This window comes from Microcaecilia unicolor, chromosome 2, assembly GCF_901765095.1.
Source record: "Microcaecilia unicolor chromosome 2, aMicUni1.1, whole genome shotgun sequence".
NCBI classification, from domain to species: domain Eukaryota; kingdom Metazoa; phylum Chordata; class Amphibia; order Gymnophiona; family Siphonopidae; genus Microcaecilia; species Microcaecilia unicolor.
Window position 1 is genome coordinate 542,624,822 of NC_044032.1, and position 17,897 is coordinate 542,642,718.

General features: G+C 43.8%; 1 protein-coding gene across 1 annotated transcript in view; it reads left to right on the top strand.

Moving 5' to 3' along the window:
- Positions 1–7,986: 7,986 nt before the first annotated feature.
- The window catches only part of LIMCH1 (LIM and calponin homology domains 1), a 633,274-nt gene continuing 623,363 nt past the window's right edge, over positions 7,987–17,897 (top strand). Inside the window, exon 1 of the mRNA XM_030191338.1 lies at positions 7,987–8,313. Within this exon, the coding sequence (XP_030047198.1) occupies positions 8,221–8,313 (93 nt within the window). The 5' untranslated portion in view covers positions 7,987–8,220. The remainder of the gene's footprint in view (positions 8,314–17,897) is intronic.

Here is a 17,897-nt window from a genome sequence, read left to right on the forward strand (position 1 = left end):
CCCTTCTCCATTGTGAATACTGCCCATTTAACCCCACTCTCTGTTTCCTATCCTTCAACCAGTTTTTAATCCACAATAGGACATTTCCTCCTATCCCATGACCCTCCAATTTCCTCTGTAGCCTTTCATGAGGTACCTTGTCAAACGCCTTTTGGAAATCCAGATACACAATATCAACCGGTTCCCCTTTGTCCACATGTTTGTTTACTCCTTCAAAGAATTGAAGTAAATTGGTCCGGCAAGATTTCCCCACACAAAAGCCATGCTGACTCGGTCTCAGTAATCCATGTCCTCGGATGTGCTCTGTAATTTTGTTTTTAATAATAGCCTCTACCATTTTCCCTGGCACTGACGTCAGACTCACCAGTCTATAATTTCCTGGATCTCCCCTGGAGCCTTTTTAAAAAATCGGTGTTACATTGGCCACCCTCCAATCTTCCGGTACCACGCTCGATTTTAAGGATAAGTTGCATATCACTAGCAGTAGCTCCGCAAGCTCATTTTTCAGTTCTATCAGTATTCTAGGATGAATACCATCCGATCCAGGAGATTTGCTACTCTTCAGTTTGCTGAACTGCCCCATTACGTCCTCCAGGTTTACCGTGAAGTCAGTAAGTTTCTCCGACTTGTCCGCTTGAAATACCATTTCCGACACCGGTATCCCACCCAAATCTTCCTCGGTGAAGACCGAAGCAAAGAATTCATTCAGTCTCTCCGCTACGTCTTTGTCTTCCTTGATCGCCCCTTTTACCCCTCGGTCATCCAGCGGCCCAACCGATTCTTTTGCCGGCTTCCTGCTTTTAATATACCGAAAAAATTTTTTACTATGTTTTTTGCCTCTAATGCTATCTTTTTTTCGTATCCCTCTTGGCCTTCTTTATCTGCGCCTTGCATTTGCATTGACACTCCTTATGCTGCTTCTTGTTATTTTCAGACGGTTCCTTCTTCTATTTTCTGAAGGCGTTTCTTTTAGCCCTAATAGCTTCCTTCACCTCACTTTTCAACCAGGCCGGCTGTCTTTTGGATCAAGACAGTGGCCGTTCTGGTTAGTGGGGGCAGTGGAGCACAGTTGAAGATTGAAAGAGGATGTTAAAGCAAGAAACTGCGAAGCATAAGAGTCAGAGGGATCATTAGCATGAATGTTAAAATCCCCAAGAATGAGGGAAGGATATGAAGGTTCAAGAAAGAAGGAAAGCCAAGCATCAAAGTCAGTGAGAAAGGAAGAAAGGGACTTATCAGGGGGTCGATAAATGACTGCTACTCGGAGAGGCAGAGGAGCAAATAGACGAATGGAGTGGACTTCGAAGGAAGAAAAACAGTGAGACTGAGGTAGAAGAAGAGGTTGAAATCTACAAGAGGGTGAAAGTAGTAGCCCCACACCACCTCTGCGGCCAACCGGGCGAGGAGTATGGGAGAAAAGATAACCTCCATAGCACAGGACCGCAACTGAAGCAGAGTCTTCAGGGTAAAGCCAAGTTTCAGTTATGGCAAGCAGATGGAGAGTACAAGAGATAAAGAGGTAATGGATGTAGGAAAGTTTGTTACAGACTGAGCGGGCATTCTACAGAGCGCAAGAGAAAGGCAGGGAAGGAGGGGGGAGGAGAGGAACAGAAATTAGATTGGAGATATCACGGTGTGACCTGCACAAATAGGATGAGAGCTGCTGTGGAGGATCAGGATTGGGATTAATGTCCCCAGCGGGGACTGCACTTGTAGAGCAGGAGAAGGAGTAAGAGAGTACGGAGAAGAGTAGGAGAGGTACGACGACAGCTACAAAGGCGAGATGTACTCAGATAGAAAGGAGATGGATGAATTAAAGGAAGGAAATGTTTAAGGTTGAGAGCTGAGAAAAAGGAAGAGGAAAAAAAAGAGATGGTGAGATGATGAATACAGATGGTGGACAATGTGTTCCTGCAGTGTACAGTGGTTTAAGATGGAGAAACAAATTAGGAAGGGACAGTGCCAAGAAGAAAAAGTGTACTGGAGCCATAAGTAGTAACTGGGAGAAAAACAGATGTAAAGAGAAAAATGCGGCAACTAGAGCGGAGGCCCTGAGTGGATCGGAGTGGACCTGGGAGTCACCCCGGAGAAGGCTGTAAAGGATATGCAGATGAGCTGCAAGTCCTCCACAGCACCTGAAAGGCAGCTGGTGGTAGAGCTGAGCACCTCTCAGCTGAGGAAAGGCTTACCAGGGTTTAGGCCGAAGCTAGCATTCCTCCCCCTGAGGGTCGCCTGTGATCCTGGGCAAATCACTTAACTCTCCATTGCCCCAGGTACAAAATCCGAGATTGTAAGTCCATTATGAACAGAGAAAGTACCTGCATAAAATAAATATAAACCACTTTGGTAGTACATAGAAAGGTGGTTTATCAAATCTATGACCCTTTACTCTTACACAGTGCATTTTGTCTAGCAAAAAAGGTGCCAGTACTCAAATACCAGGCCACCCTTCAGGGGTGGAGTGATCATTGAGGCACTCACCCCACAATAGCCAGGACCCCTGCAACCAGTCATAGAATCTATGACATGGCAGAATTTGTATGTAGAACCTGAGCTCTTTCATTAAAATACGAGAACCATGGGTCAAGTTTAGCAGACAGTGGAAAAGGTGCCGGTACTCAGTACCCCCTCAAAAAAGGCCCTGCTCTTACAATATTTGGGTCAATCTAACTGCAGAGTGCAAAAAAAACAGCTGTAAAAGGTGAGGTTGAACATCCTGGCTGCACCTGTGCCCCATGGCAAGCAGATGGCAGCAAGGAGTCAGCTAGAGCTGCAGTGACGGTTGCCATGGAGACAAGGAAGCCAAGCGCTTTGTTTGCCCCAGAGAATGCAGGAAACAGGCCCAGCACCCGCTGCAGCTCTTCCAAACAATAGAAATCCTGCTCAAAGGGGCACTTTAGGTTTCTCTCCCAGAGACTGTGAACTTCAGCTTCAGACAGGATGTGTGTTGTTTTCTCATGCTGTTAAAGGAGCCAGGGAAGGAAAGTATGCAGGAATTGACATGTTAAAAAAAAAGTTTACAGAAAGGATATGCTCTACTGAATGCTCCAAGGTGAACATATGTACATTAGTATTATTACCATGCATCGATCATGCCTCTTCATCTGGCCAGATCTGAGCATCTGCCTTTTAGATATACTTTTGTATAGTTGGTAATTCCTTTATGAATTAAACTTGATCTGGCAAGACTCACCAGTTTTGTCATATATTTTTCCTGAATCTGATGGATTAATTCATATAAGCAATAGCATCAACTGTAATAGATGGCTTTATCTACAAGAAATAATTCAGCAAATCTTTGTATTTATTAAGAAACACTTCACTATGCATGTAACACAAAAACCTATAGGGAAGTCTCAGATCCAAACAGCATCTTCAGGACAAGTATCACCTGTGTCAAGTATATAAATTAACAGATAAACAACAATGTCCCAACTATAGGTGGATATTCAAACCAATGTCCGTCCCCCCTCCCAAAAAACACCCTCAAATTAATTTAACAAAGTCCTCAAAGTTCATCTCAAAGCTCACAAACCACATATATACTGTACATAGGTGTGTAAAGATGGATCATTATATCTAGGGCCTCCTATAGGTATAATCATCGGTCTAATATTAAAATTTTAGATATACCATTTAGTCCTTATACGTAATATTTAACCATCCCTTTTATAAAGCCACGCTAGTGGCTGCCGGTGCGGTAATGCTGACACAGCCCATTCAAAGTGAATGGGCTGTGTCGGCATTGCCGTGCAGCTTTGTAAAAAAAAGGGGGGGGGGGGGAGGAAATAACTTTTTCTTCATTTAAGATTTTGAGAAGTTTCAACAAAGTTCCAAAGCTTGAAAACAAGAGACACAGGGGTTGATAATCAAAGCTATTTAAGCGGGCAGGAGGCTGGAGAGTGCCACTGAATATCCCCACAAACTGCCCAACTAAAAAGTGGGCAGGTCAGGGGAGGAGCTGGGGGACGGCACTGGGGAGGAGCACGAGGTTATGTGGGCGCCACCAATATTCAGTGCTAGCACCCACATAGTTAAATGGCTTAATTTAGGACAGCAGGCTGTCCTAAATAAAGCCACTTAGCTATGCGGGTGCTGGCACTGAATATTGAGCCGGCACCCAAATAACACATTTTTAAACAAACAGCCCCCTTCCGCTCCCCAGATATTGCGCCTTTCCCTCTCCCCACAGCAAGAACTCCCCCCTGGAAGACTCCCCACCCCTGGCAATGCCTTTTCCTCCCCCTTCCTCAGCAAGAACTCCCCCCAAGAAGACACCCTGCCCCCCCTGACAATGCCTCTTTCACTCCCCCCTCCCCAGCCTACAGCAAGAACTGCCCCTTGGAAGACCACCCTCACCCCCCCCCCCAAACACCCAGGTACTCCCACCTAACCCTACCTGTATCCCTGGTGGTCCAGTGGGGTTGTTGGGGACAGGAGTACAGCCCCCTTGCTCCTGCCCCTTGTGGGAGAGGTCACAGCATTTATTTTAAAAAGGTACTGCAAGGGGTAAGAGTGAGGGTGCTGTGCTCCTGCCCTAAACGAGCACTACTGAACCACCAGGTTATAGGTAGGCCCAGGGTGGGGGCTATCTGGACACTGGAGGGTTGAGGGTTCCAGGGAGTTTCAATATGTGTGCCTTTTTGTCTATTTAAAACTTTTTGTCACAAATGTTTTATATAAATGAAGGATATTTGAAATATAAATAAAACTGCTCTGGAGGCTTTTGGCCAGTGATGATATTTTGGTCCATTGAGGTATACAGTTGGTGAATGAACCATAATATACCACAGACGTTTTGAGGTCTTTTCCTCCAGGTTTTTATATTTATATATACATATAAATAAAAAATTGCTGGTTGCAGTGTTTTTCAATACTTGATACATCTCACTGTTCAGTTGAGAAGAATGTATTATTTCTAAATGTGTGAAGAGTTCCTATTCTGTTTTAAAATGGATTCGAATATGGCCAGAGATGGAGCATGATGTACTCTCGAAACCTATTCCATGTATGTGGCCCAGCAAGAGGGAAGGAACAGAGTTTGGAGTTGGCAGTGGAGGACAAGGGTACAGATAAGAGTGACTTACCTGATGAGTGCACTTCCTGGGGAGGGGTATAGAGAGAGATACAGAGGAGCTGCAGAATGAATGCACTTTTAGGTCAGTATGAGTTGTTTGAACTGAATACTGAAAAGGACAGGAAGCCAATGAAGTGACTTAAAGCAAGATTAGGTAATCACCTAGAATGGCAGCAGTAATCAAGGCAAAATAATAGGTCCTTTCTGCCCCCGAAACTCAAGAACCAACAGTCTATGCTTTTACTTGCAGGATGAATGGGACATACATACATATAAAGTTTAATATTTAAAACTCTAGTGTCCAATTATGTATTTTCAGCTGTAGATACAGATCCCACAAGACAATTCTTCAGCAAAATTAAGTATGATACTAATAGTGAGCTGAAATCATCTAAACTAACTTAATCACTATAAATATTTGCAGTAATTTTGTGGTGTCATTTTGGTTTCAGGCATTGTGACTTACCATTAGTTTCTTGCCCCCCTGAGGAAGCTCAACTATAGAGTGAAACGGAGAGCCCCGTTGGGCAAATTTAAGCTGACATTATTCAGATTACTTAATCTCTATGTAACATTGTAAATTAGTCACAATTTACTCATATACATTTGAAGTGGAGTTTTTTTTGACCAATGATAAGAATGGAGTCATATAAATGCAGGTATTGAGTACATTATTTGTTCTGCTACCATGTGGTGACTACTGAGGTCTTTTTCTCCACTTTACTAACTTGGTATCGCGTGTAAATGCAAATATCTATGGTGATTAAGTTAGTTTAGTATCAATTATGCATTTTGACAGGACTGTTGTGGGAGGGGTGGAATTGGGGTTACCATGATTGTTAATTATCAATATCTCGAGGGGGTGGATGTGTCTGAGGCTGCCTGACCCTGCCTGATTCAGGGGGAAAAGTGAAACTGGGCAGATGCCCTAATCATAGAAAAGAAGAACTGCAGAGAAGCTGGACCAAAGTCAGCTAGTGCCACCAAAGGCAGTTATACGGCCCTATTTCAAGCCACAATTTGGAATGACAAACATTAAAAAAAAATAGTTTCAATACGCCAAAAAAAGAACTAAAATAGAAAATATATGTTACAAAATCACTATTGGTACACTACATGTAAATCCACACCTAAGAGGCAAAAGAACACGTTACCAAAATTAAGCCTACTGGCTCACAAAACCAACTGTAAACATAATACCTCTAATTTATACCATTCAGTCAGATATCAAGAAATTGTGACATTCTAAGATCTTGGTTTGCAGATGTTTTGCCTGAGGAAGGCTTCAAATGAGTTGGTTTAGTAAAGTTCAATGGCTTCCCTTGACTTTTAATTATACTCTTAAAACAGAAACTTAAATAGTAAGGACAGACGAGCATTCCAAGTGCATACTATTACTATCTGGCCTTTGACCAGCTACAATGACAATCGACTCCAATGCTCTTCAGTAAGGGCTCCTTTTACAAAGCTGCATTAGTGATCATCACACACCAAATATGATGAAGCCCATAGGAATTGAATGAGCTTCATCGCATTTGGTACACTGCTGATTGCTACCTCAGCTCTGTAAAAGGAGTCCTAAGTGACTAAGAAGCCATTTTACTAAGCTGTGCTAAAAGGTAGTCTGTGCTATTTTTAGCACATGGGTTTCCTGCGCACTGAGAGAAAGGAAAGGAGAAAGAGGATCGGACTTTGATATACTGCCTTTCTGTGGTTATAGTTAAAGTGGTTTATATATTACCTGGGGCAATGGAGGGTTAAGTGACTTGCCCAGAGTCACAAGGAGCTGCAGTGGGAATCCAACCAAGTTCACCAGGACCAAAGCCCGCTCCACTAGGCTACTCCTCTTTTACCAAGGCTGTAAAATGGCCATAATTTCTTTTTTTTACATTAAAGGTCATGCACTAATTTCTCAATTAGCACAGGAGCCCTTACCGCCACCTATTTTGAAGGCAGTAGGGGCTCCTGTGCTAGTCCAAATGCCCAAATGCTAACCAAATAGCACAGAGCATGCCTACTCTCTGCCTCTAAACACACCCCCTGCTAAAAAATATAATATATTTTTTAGTGTTTCGGAAATGAGCGCCAATTCTAAAACTACTGGGGGATGCCCGATTGCATCCCGCGGTAGTGCCTTTTTAACCTGCGGTGAATATGCATTAGTGCTTACCGCAGCTTTGTAAAAGGACCCCTAAGACATGACCAGGGGTGGCCTTATGCTTGTGTGAGGCCCCGGGTAGATTTGAATGGTAATACCCTCCCTAACTGAACATTAAAACTAGTAATTTTTTTGTCCCCAAAGCAATTTTTAAATTCTTAAGACTTTTCATGCTGTATTTTAATTATAAATTTAATCAAATACACATAATAAAAACAGAGAGCAAATAAAAAGACACATAACAGGGGATTTTAATATAGCGTTCCACGTACACATAAAAAATAACACAAATAGCAGCACAGCAAGCAAAGATGTGGTATTTCATTAAATATAAGTAACCTGTGAACATCTTCTCCAGCCCTGTGCTCAAGGCATGAGAGCAGGACCTCCAATGTATCTCTAATAAATGACCCCTATTGCAAACAGAAGGTGGGGACAGGAGCTCTGTAAACGCTACATGATTTCATCAGGAGAAATCTGATCAACAGGTGCGCTTCCAAATCCCTTACTTCTAGCATTACATTTCACCTACTAAACCAGCCGAAAAAGACATTTTATATGTCTGATCTGTAATTTGAAGGACTTGCCTCTGTTGTAGCTACACGCGGGAATAGAGGGTTCTTCCCTCAGCCGCAGCGGTGCTGGCACCGAGTTAGTATAACGGAGCATGTGATTGCTGTTGCTAGAGGAGGAGGTGGCTAAGGGATTTGCAAAGGCTGAGGGAAGGTACAGCCCCCGCTCGCCTGTTTATTTTTAGCAGGGGGAGAGAAGCCGTTTCCCTCCGAGCAGGGACAAACGTCGAGATCACCGCAGGCAGCCGCCAAGGTTGAGCTCCTGCCGCCCCCTGCAGATCGGAGCCCGCGGCGCTGCCTGTCAGAGAGCAGCAGAGGAAAGGGCGCTGGGTGGCTTCTCCCCGCGCCTGCCTGACAAGGAGCTGGTGGCGAGCCAGACTGGGAGATCTGAGGCGATTTGGCTTTTCCCGCAAATGGCCAGTGCCGGTGTGCAGCTGGAAGACATTCACCACCTGCAGGAATCCCCTTCGGACTCAGCCTTCGGCGAGGCGCAGAAGTGGATTGAGGTAATGCGCATATGTGTGGTGTGTATGTGAGCAAGCGCTGATCTAGCCTTCAGCCGAGCGCACAAAACGTTGAAAGTTTGCTTCCCCTACTAGGCAGACGTTTTCTGACCTTCCTAATCCTTTCCCTAGAACGTTCAGGTAAAAAAAAAAGCATTGTGCTAAATTTGCATATGCACACGTTTAAGTAAATCGAGACACTAGAAGATGCTAGTGTCTGCTCCTGCTGGTCTTTTGTTATCATTGCAGTGCAGTGCGGCCAACCGAGCGCAGGCGATTGACAAACCATTATCTGTATAGGGAAGGTTATTCTGCTTGATTACTTCTTTTCCAGCATACTGAGCAGATCTAAAGGAGGCAGGCATTTGTAAGTAAGGAAAGGGATTACTCTTTCCAGCAGCTGAGCGCTTTGTTTAAACCCGGCGCACGCACTTGGCCTATAGTGGAGGCTGAGTGTGTCACTTTCAGATTCTCACCGGCTGCTTGTCTCTCGCATCAGCAAGGAGGGAAAAGTAATGAGTTGATGGTAATATGAGGAAAAATGTTCTTCTCCACCGTAGGCAGGAAGAGTTGGCAGTAGATTGTTGAAAATGTATAATGGGTTAGCTCAGAGACTACCAGATAATGAAGCTTGACTAAACCCCAATATAGAGGTTCTATTTGTAATATGGTTTTCTCCTATGCTGTGCTTTAAAAATAAAAGTGCCGACAGCAATAGTGCCCAAACCTGGTTCAGGAGACACCTCAGCCAGTCAGGTTTTCAGTATATCTACAATGAATAATCATGAGAGAGATCTGCATGCAGTGGAGGCAGTGCGTGCAAATCTGTCTCATGAATATTCATTGTGGGTATCCTGAAAAACCTGACTGGCTGGGGTGCCTCCAGCCAGGACCAGGTTTGGGAACCACTGGCCTACAGCATAGGGCTATAATAATTAATCAGTGTGTTTTCTGTTCTTAAATATATGTGTGACCTAAGTAGCACAGACAGTCCACCAGCATGTTGATGTTCGTCCCTCACCTGTATTTGTGCAATTAACACTTTCCTTACCATGGCAGTGGCATTTAAGGAAAAGAAGCCCTGTCTGATTGATAGGCAGTGGAATTATTGTGCTTTTGATTTATACAACCGTTAATTAGTCCTACAAAATATACTTAAATGCTGCAGAACTTTCCATGACATTGTTACTTATGGCAGCAACAACTGATAGAAGGCTAACTGAATTTGAATTCTTCTTTGTCTGTTAGTGACTTTTCAGGGGTTTGCAGTAGTTGTAATCATGTTATCAGCAGACCATTATGCAGTTGGACCTGGGGCATGTTAACAGGGAAACTGATATAGGTCATAAAGCTTGTGGAATGCAGGGAAATGGAAACTTGTGTTCGGATGTGTGCCCCCTGCAGCAGGCACGTGCCTAGTTGACTGAAACTTGCTAGGGTAGTGGTTCTCAGTCCAGTCTCTGGAGTAGAGAATGACATCCCCAACCCCGTCCCCATGGGTTCTGTCTCTATCCCCGCAGGCCCTGTCTTCGTCCCCGCCCCATTTCTGTAGGCTCTGTCCCAGTCCCTCGTCCCCATGGGCTCTGTCCTCATCTGGAGAAGCCTCGAACAATATGATTTTGTATTTCAATCTTTTTATTAAAATATAAAAGGAACAATATGCAGTTCAACTATTGTATATAAATTACAAATAGAAAACAATAATAACAGCGAGCAGCTATAATAACCCTCCTCACCATCACTCAAACATAAATAATAGTCCGGTTCATTAACAGGCTTCAAAGTAGAAAATGACACAGCGACAAAGTTTGTCCCTGTTCTCGTGGGATCTGTCCCCGTCTCCAACCCTGCAGTTACTGTGGGTCCCCGTCCCTGTGTAATTCCCTACTCTGGAGCACTGGCTGTCTTGAACCTGCTTCACCTTTCTTTGGAATCTTCTGCATTGTCCACAGGCTTCTATATAGGGTGCTGAAGGTTCAGCACAGATCCATGATGTGTGCGCAACTAAATTAGTTAACAAGCCATCAAGTACGAATTAATAGGCCTCAACAATCAATTATTGAGCTTAATTGGCACTAATTTGGGATTTGCGCTTGCATCTGGCTGCACACTATTCTGTAACACTGAGCGCCTAAATCCCATAATGCGCAACTCAAAAGGGGGCATGACCAGGGGCGTTTTGAAAATTTGCACACAGTGTTATAGAATAGGGTCAATTTCTGGCCAAGAGCATGAGTTGTGGGTGCCAGCATTTGCACTAGGTTTCAGCAGGCGTAAATACCGGCGCGAGAATCGGCTCTAAGCACTATTCTGTCAAGCAGTGCTTCTTAACACAGTCCTTGATCTCATCAGGTTTTCAGGATATCCACAATGAATATGCAAGAGAGAGATCTGCATGCAGTTCCTCCTCGGTATGTAAATCCATAGCATGCATATTTAGTGTGGATATCCTAAAAACCTGATGGGACTAGGTGTGCCTCCTGTACTGGGTTGAGAAGCACTCAGTTTGGAGCACCCTTTATAGAATAGTCCTGGAGGCACCCAAGCCAGTCAGGTTTTCAGGATATCCGCAATGACTATTCATGAGTGAGATTTGCATGTAGTGGAGGCAGTGCATGCAAATATCTCTCATGAGTATTTATTGTGAATGGCTTAAAAACCTGATTGGCCGGGGTGCCTCCAGGACCAGGTTTGGAGACCACTGGAATAGTGCTTAGTACCGATGTTATTTTCTTCTGGTGCTGAGTTTTGAGTGCCTTATATAGAATTCCCCCCTAAGGGCGCAGTGGGCCTTAATTAGTAATAGGCAGTTTTTATATTGCTTAGTCACTAAAATTTCTACCTAATTCTGATAATACACAGTGCATATCTTTGCATGTGTAGTATGTCTGTTTCATGGTGATCTGATACCCAACAATAATGTAGCAAACTCAAAATTAGCAGAGCTGAGCATTGCTATAAACCATTTAAAATTCATTTGTTAATGACTGCAAACTGGTGGTATGCCTGTGGTAAGCACAGGCGGCATTGTCTCTCTTAACATCGGTCTCTGCTTTGGAAGTGGCACAGTGATGAAGGCAGGCGCTACTTGTCTTGGTTACAGGGGCCTGGGAAGCTCTGAAGGAGTTGGCTTAGTGAAGGGGTTGGAGAACCTTTCAGCATGTGTGCTAGGATAAACTGAGATGTTTTTGTGAGAGGCTGATGCCTTGTGGGGGGGGGGGGGGGGGGGGGGGGGGGGGTGTCCCTCAAATGCATGATTATAGCCAGCAGCTACTTGACACCTGCTTCAATAATCATAAAATATCATCCCTTTGGAACTGCCATGTGACAACAGTACTTAGTTCCCGGCTTACAGATCCCACATTGGAAGGCAAGGAAAAGGAATAATATTGTCCTATGAACAGTCAAGAGTGTCATCATTTTTTCTCTTTTTCCCATGTTCTCCATCCTCCCACCCCTCTTCTCAGCTGTACCTTTTATTCTTTGGGCTCCTTGCTTTTCTCCTGTACCCTCTGCCTTCCACAATCTCTTTAGGTCTCACTCTGTGCATTGACCAACCTACTTCAACTTAAAAACCCTTTGCTCTGTCTGTGTTTCTCATCTGTCTTTCTTATTAGATTGTAAAGCTCAAAAGGAAGGACTGCCTATGTGTCCGTAAAGTGTTGTGTATGACCAGTACTACTACACAAAATAATTATGATAACAGTAGTCTTTGTATTCTTGCATATAGCAAGATCTATTGTGTCCTTTAAGGTAGGTTGGTATTCTTCCTGCAGAGCCTTTGAAAAGCTAAAGGCCTGATATTCACATTTAGTTATCCAAGTAACAGCACCTGCAACCAGGAAAACTAGTGCTCAACAGGCTATGTTGGTGATTTTTCAGTGGCATTGTCCCAAAGAAAATGCCGCTGAATATCATGTCTGATTGCCTTGGCTCTATCCAGGAAGTGCTTGGGCAGTTGGAGCAGTGGCATAGCTAGACTTGCATTTGGGGTAGGCCTACAGTTAAAATGGGTGGGCATTCCAAAATTCCTTCCCCTTTGTCCTGCATCTCTCTTCCTCTCCTCCACCCCCGGATCAGCATCTTTGCTGGAGCTACACATCTGCTTCCCCACAACCTGCCAGAAAGGGGGGCGGGAGGCAGCAGAGGGAAGCTTGCAGGGCTGATGCAGGCAATAGATGTGTGTTGATGCTTCTGCCACAGCCCACAAAGATGTTGAGGTCGATGAAGGAGTGGGGCAAATACTGGATCCAGGGATTAGGAGAGAGGAGAGGAGAGTGAGATGGCTGCAGCTGAACCTTTTTGGTTTGCCAGATGGGGTGGGCCTGTGCCCACTCAGGCCCACCTGTAGCTATGTGACTGGTGTGGAGGCAGAACCAAGGTGGAGCTGGAAGTTATCTAGTTCAGTGGCATAGTTAGAGATGGGCCTGCCTCCCTCCCCCGCCCCCATTAGCTATTTCCCTTGCTGTGGCTGGCAGGGATCCTTAAGTCCCACCAGCTAAAGACCACCTCCAGTCCATCAGTCAGAACTCTCCAAACTCTGCAGCCGGCGGCAGTGTCCCTGAGCTGCTGCTGGGCCCCCTGCGCATGTGTAGGGTGGGGATTCTGGCAGCGGTGGCAGTAGCTCGGGGACACTGCTATGTCTGCAGAACTTGGAAGAGTTCTGGCTGCCGAACTAGAAGAGGAGGTAGTCTTCAACTGGCGGAGCTTGGGGATCCTTACCAGCTCAGGTATATCTATTTTGCATTCAAGCGGAGAGTGGGAAGAAAATTTGATTCTCACCCACTTTGGACTCAAGTCCTTCCCAATCAGTTGTTTGGCTATTCCACTGATTTGGGTACTGGCTACATTTGGAATCAGCACCCAGATAACTGATTGAGCAAGTTAGGATAGTTATCAGTGGTAGCAGCACTGACTATCAGGAGCATGAAAACAGAAGAAGCACATCCTCATCCCCTTTAAAAATCTGCAGTTCCGATATCAAGGCACCATCCAGCACTATTCTCAAATTGAACATTTCATCCTTACTATCTCTTAATTTTACATGTGATGTGCCCAGATCTGAATATAGTTACCAGTCCTCTTCAATATATTTATATCATCTCTTGCCTATCTGATAGTCACTAAACTTTACCACCCTTTTTATCTACCAATGATAATCCAGTAACTTCCAGAAGCTGCTTATACGCACTGGTTTGCAGGTGTCACATGTCATGGTCTGCGTTTGAAATTCAGTGTTTAAACGTGGTGGCAGAGCGTTGGGGGGCTAAAAATTAGGCAACCAAACTCTGTGTGCTAAAGTTAGTATTCTACGATGGCATCTAGATTCTGTTATAGCATAGAGCCTAAGTTTGGCATTTGGCTGTTGGCATGTGGACACCATCACTTATACCATGTAAAGGCAGGTGTAAATGTTAGCGCTTAAATGATGGCACCCAGTCGTGCAGCTTACGGTAATTCGTAAGTTTGGTGCCTAAATCAACACCAACACGAATGTACCTAAAGTCTGCACTTCCCAAGCTGCAAAGGACTCAAATACAAATCAACCTACGCATACCAATTTTTCCTACATTAGCACACAACTGTGGAACGCATTACCAAAAGCCTTGAAACTACTATGATCGCCCTAAACTTCCCGGAAAACACTAAAAGCTAACCTGTTTAAAACGGCATACCCTACCGATCCACATAAATGCTGATCTCTGCAACACAACAAACTAAAGAACGTAATGGACATAACACAACTCGTTCCGTTGCACGATTCCCTAGTGTGACTGTGTCACATGAACTTTATCTTACCACAACATCACTTTGTATTTGTTCACACCGGGAGTCTGCAAACACCTCTCCTGGTACTATGGAAGCCACCATTGAGCCTACAAATAGGTGGGAAAATGTGAAGGTACAAATGTAACAAATAAATAAGCGTGTGAGCTGCTCATGCTCTGACCACTACAGCCTCCCCACTTTGCAGTTTAGGCACTAAACTATTTAAGGGCCGATATTCAGACTGGGGATATAGCTGGGCTGCCTTCTGTGGTCGGCGCTGAGTTCTGGATCTTCAATGCTGGCTGTTTCTAGTGACCAGCATTAAATTTAACCAGCCAAGCCAATATTTAGTTCCGGCTGGTTATATTTTAACCAGTCAAAGAATATTCCAGCTATTTTGGTGGCCTAATTTGGCCACCAAACATAGCCGGTTATATTGCGTGATATAACTGGCTATCTGCTAAGCATTCAGCAGGAGATAACCGGCTATCTCCTGCTCAATATTGCCAGAGTTGTTCCTGGCTGGTTAAATGGTTTTAAAAATCGGGCAGTTAGGCACTAACTTAGAATAGTGCCCAAGTGTAGTTAGGCACAATTGTTGTTTACTCTTACCTTGTGGCACGCTATAAAAAATTAGGGGGTAAGTGTCTGTCAACAGCATGGCAGGTCCCTATATCACCTCAAGAGAGCTGAGTGGACTGCTTGAGCCCCTGAGCCCTTTTGTCATGAATCTTTCTATTGCATGATTCGGTTCTGCTGATTGATCAGTGTTAGGGATTTAGGAATAGATTCATGTTGTTATCTGGCTGCAGTGATCTGTTAAATGTAATTTTTTCCCATTGAAAACTGTTGCTTTGTCAGTATTTTATGGTGGCATTTTGACAGGTATAATTGAGTAGGCTGTAGTGTCTGCACGCCAAACATTCACAGATATGTCATCTGATAGGAAAGAACAGCACATCTGTTTCAGGCACAGAATACCTGAACATCACTATTTTGATAGCTGTAGTGAAATCATGAATGAAATTTACTTTATAGCAGATCCATGTTCTTAAAATTATTTTGTTTGGATTTGCTCACACCTTTTCAGTAGTAGCTCAAGGTGAGTTACATTCGGGTACACTGGCATTCCCTGTCCCTAGAGGACTCACAATCTAAGTTTGTACCTGATGCAATGGAAGGTTAAGTGACTTGCCAAGATCACAAGGTGCAGCAGTGGGATTTGAACCGGGCACCTCTGGACATCCTTGAAGTTTTACTGCTTACTATAGCCTTGTTTTATTCCGGTGCACAGAGCACATTAAGCTTGACAACAAATACTAAAGTGGATGTACTTATTGAACACAAGAGACTCCTGATACAGGCCTAAAAGGCCGAAACACAGCTTTGTCGAGTCTTGTTCACCTTCTGGTAAATAGCTATTTTTATCTGGAGTGTCGTCTACTTTTTGAGTCATCTTCACTGTTTCTTCCCACACTATATACCCTTGTTGTAGATTTGTTTTTTTCTGTTTCACATCGATCCATTGACAAGAAACGTCATTTGTCCATCTTAAAAGTGCCCTAAAAACATTTATTCAAAGAAATCTATGAAACAAATTTGATTCTGCTTTACTGACTTATACGTGAAACAGGGGAGTCCTCAATACTATAATTACCCATTTTAGTTTATTTCTTCTTTATACCATTGTAACATTTTGAGGGTCTCTACTCTGTCCTGTCCCTGTTTTTATTACTATATATGGTTGTAAATTTGCTGAGGAGGTATACCAATCAATATGAAAATTAAATGATCTTGAACTTAGTTGTAACCTCTTCCAAAGCACACATGAACACTCCAAGTCCAGTTTGTTCGGGACACCCAAAGAACCTCAGTTTTCTGACAATTCAGCTTTCATTTGTATCCCCCATGGACTATAAACAACCACTAAGCTTGTCTAACTGGGCTGCACAAGATTTCCTTAAAGGGATCCAAAGCTGTATATAATCTGTAAATGTTTAAAAAGGGGCCCTTTTACTAAGCCACGTAGGCGCGTATGTTCGTCCTAAGTGCGTCAATTTTGAACTACCGCCTGGCTACTGCGTGGCCCGGGCAGTAATTTCATTTTTTACACATGTCCACTAATTGCGCTGGAAAATTTCTGGCGCATAGCGCTAACCGGATAGTAATCAGCATTGTACACATGTAGACCATTACCACCTGGTTAACGTGTGAGACTTTACTGCTAGGTCAATGGGTGGTGGTAAGGTCTCAGGCCCAGAATGGACGTACGCCAATTTTTTATTTTGCTGCTGCCCATTTTTGGGCCAAAAAAGGCCTTTTTTTTGCAGGCGCGCTGAAAAATTGCACCTGTGTGCTCACAATACCCACATCTACACCAGCGCAGGCCATTTTCAGCGCACCTTAGTAAAAAGACCCTTAATACTCAACTTTCTAGTCAAAAGACAAATCTGAACACGGCAAAGGGGAGAGTAACACTCCCTGGGTACTGCAAAAGATGAGGCACGAGTCCCTGAAACTGGCCCAATTTTCTCAAACTGGGATCTGTCTGAAAGAAATGACTTTAACCACATTGAAGGTTTACACTCATCCCCAAAGCAGCCAGTCATTAGTGCAGCCTTCTGTGCTTCAGATCATGTTATTTTGCAGCAAGATTGACAATTAAAGTAATGAATAATCATCCTTATCCATTATAAGAAGGTAAAATCATCATGTATTGCCAATAAAGCAGTCCCTGTACAATAATGGAGCCTAGACCTAGACAGGCAATCTGAAGAGCCCCCCTCCCCCCTTTCTCCTTAAATTCTTGCAGTTTGAAGTAATATCACTTTTCAATTATTTTAATTAAAAAAAATAGTAAATTAGAGACAGGCCTAAAATTGCTGGAAAATTTATAGTCTGGATTTCAGTGGAACCCTTTGGCTTCCTTTCTGAGTTTCTTGGTGCTTCTGAGTCAAGCTTTTGTGAATTTAGGCTTAGCTCCAGTAATGAGCCTCTTTTAAGAAATTTATCTCATCTGTTTTGTGTTCTGTAAGCCCTTCATCACTTGAGTTTGGAAATAACAGGGATATAGGATCCAAAGGACTGCAGGACTTGCAGGTAACACCTTAATGTCTAGATAATGGGATCTAACTGATGTCAAGCGAGAGAATATCAAACGGGATAAGGTAATATTAGGAAAGGGGAAGGAAGGAAGGGGATGGGATTTGATATACCTGCCTTTCTGCGGTTGCAATTTAAAGTGGTTTACATATTATATATAGGTACTTATTTTGCACCTGGAGCAATTTTAGGGTTAAGTGACTTGTGCAGAGTTGCCAGGAGCTGCAGAGGGAATCAAACCCAGTTCTCTTGATGCTGCAGTACCTATTAGGACTACTCCTCCACATTGAAGCAAATCCTGGCTGTCTCCCTGTACTAAGTGTTTTTATGTAACATACTGACCACGCCCTAGTATCGATCCTGGGACGTTGAAACTTTGGAAGTCAGTAAAGGACGCTGTCACTGTAACCAATGCATCCAGCTGATCTTGGATCCTAATATTGCTTCCATCTTCTTTTTCCTCCTTCTCCTTGAGGATCTCTTCCAGTGAAATATTGATGATTTAGACACTATCCTACTCGATGACCTATCAAACAGGAATCTGGCAAACTCAGGTCTTTAATAGTGGAGGAGTGGCCTAGTGGTTAGGGTGGTGGACTTTGGTCCTGGGGAACTGAGGAACTGAGTTCGATTCCCGGCACAGGCAGCTCCTTGTGACTCTGGGCAAGTCACTTAACCCTCCATTGCCTGCTGCATTGAGCCTGCATGAGTGGGAA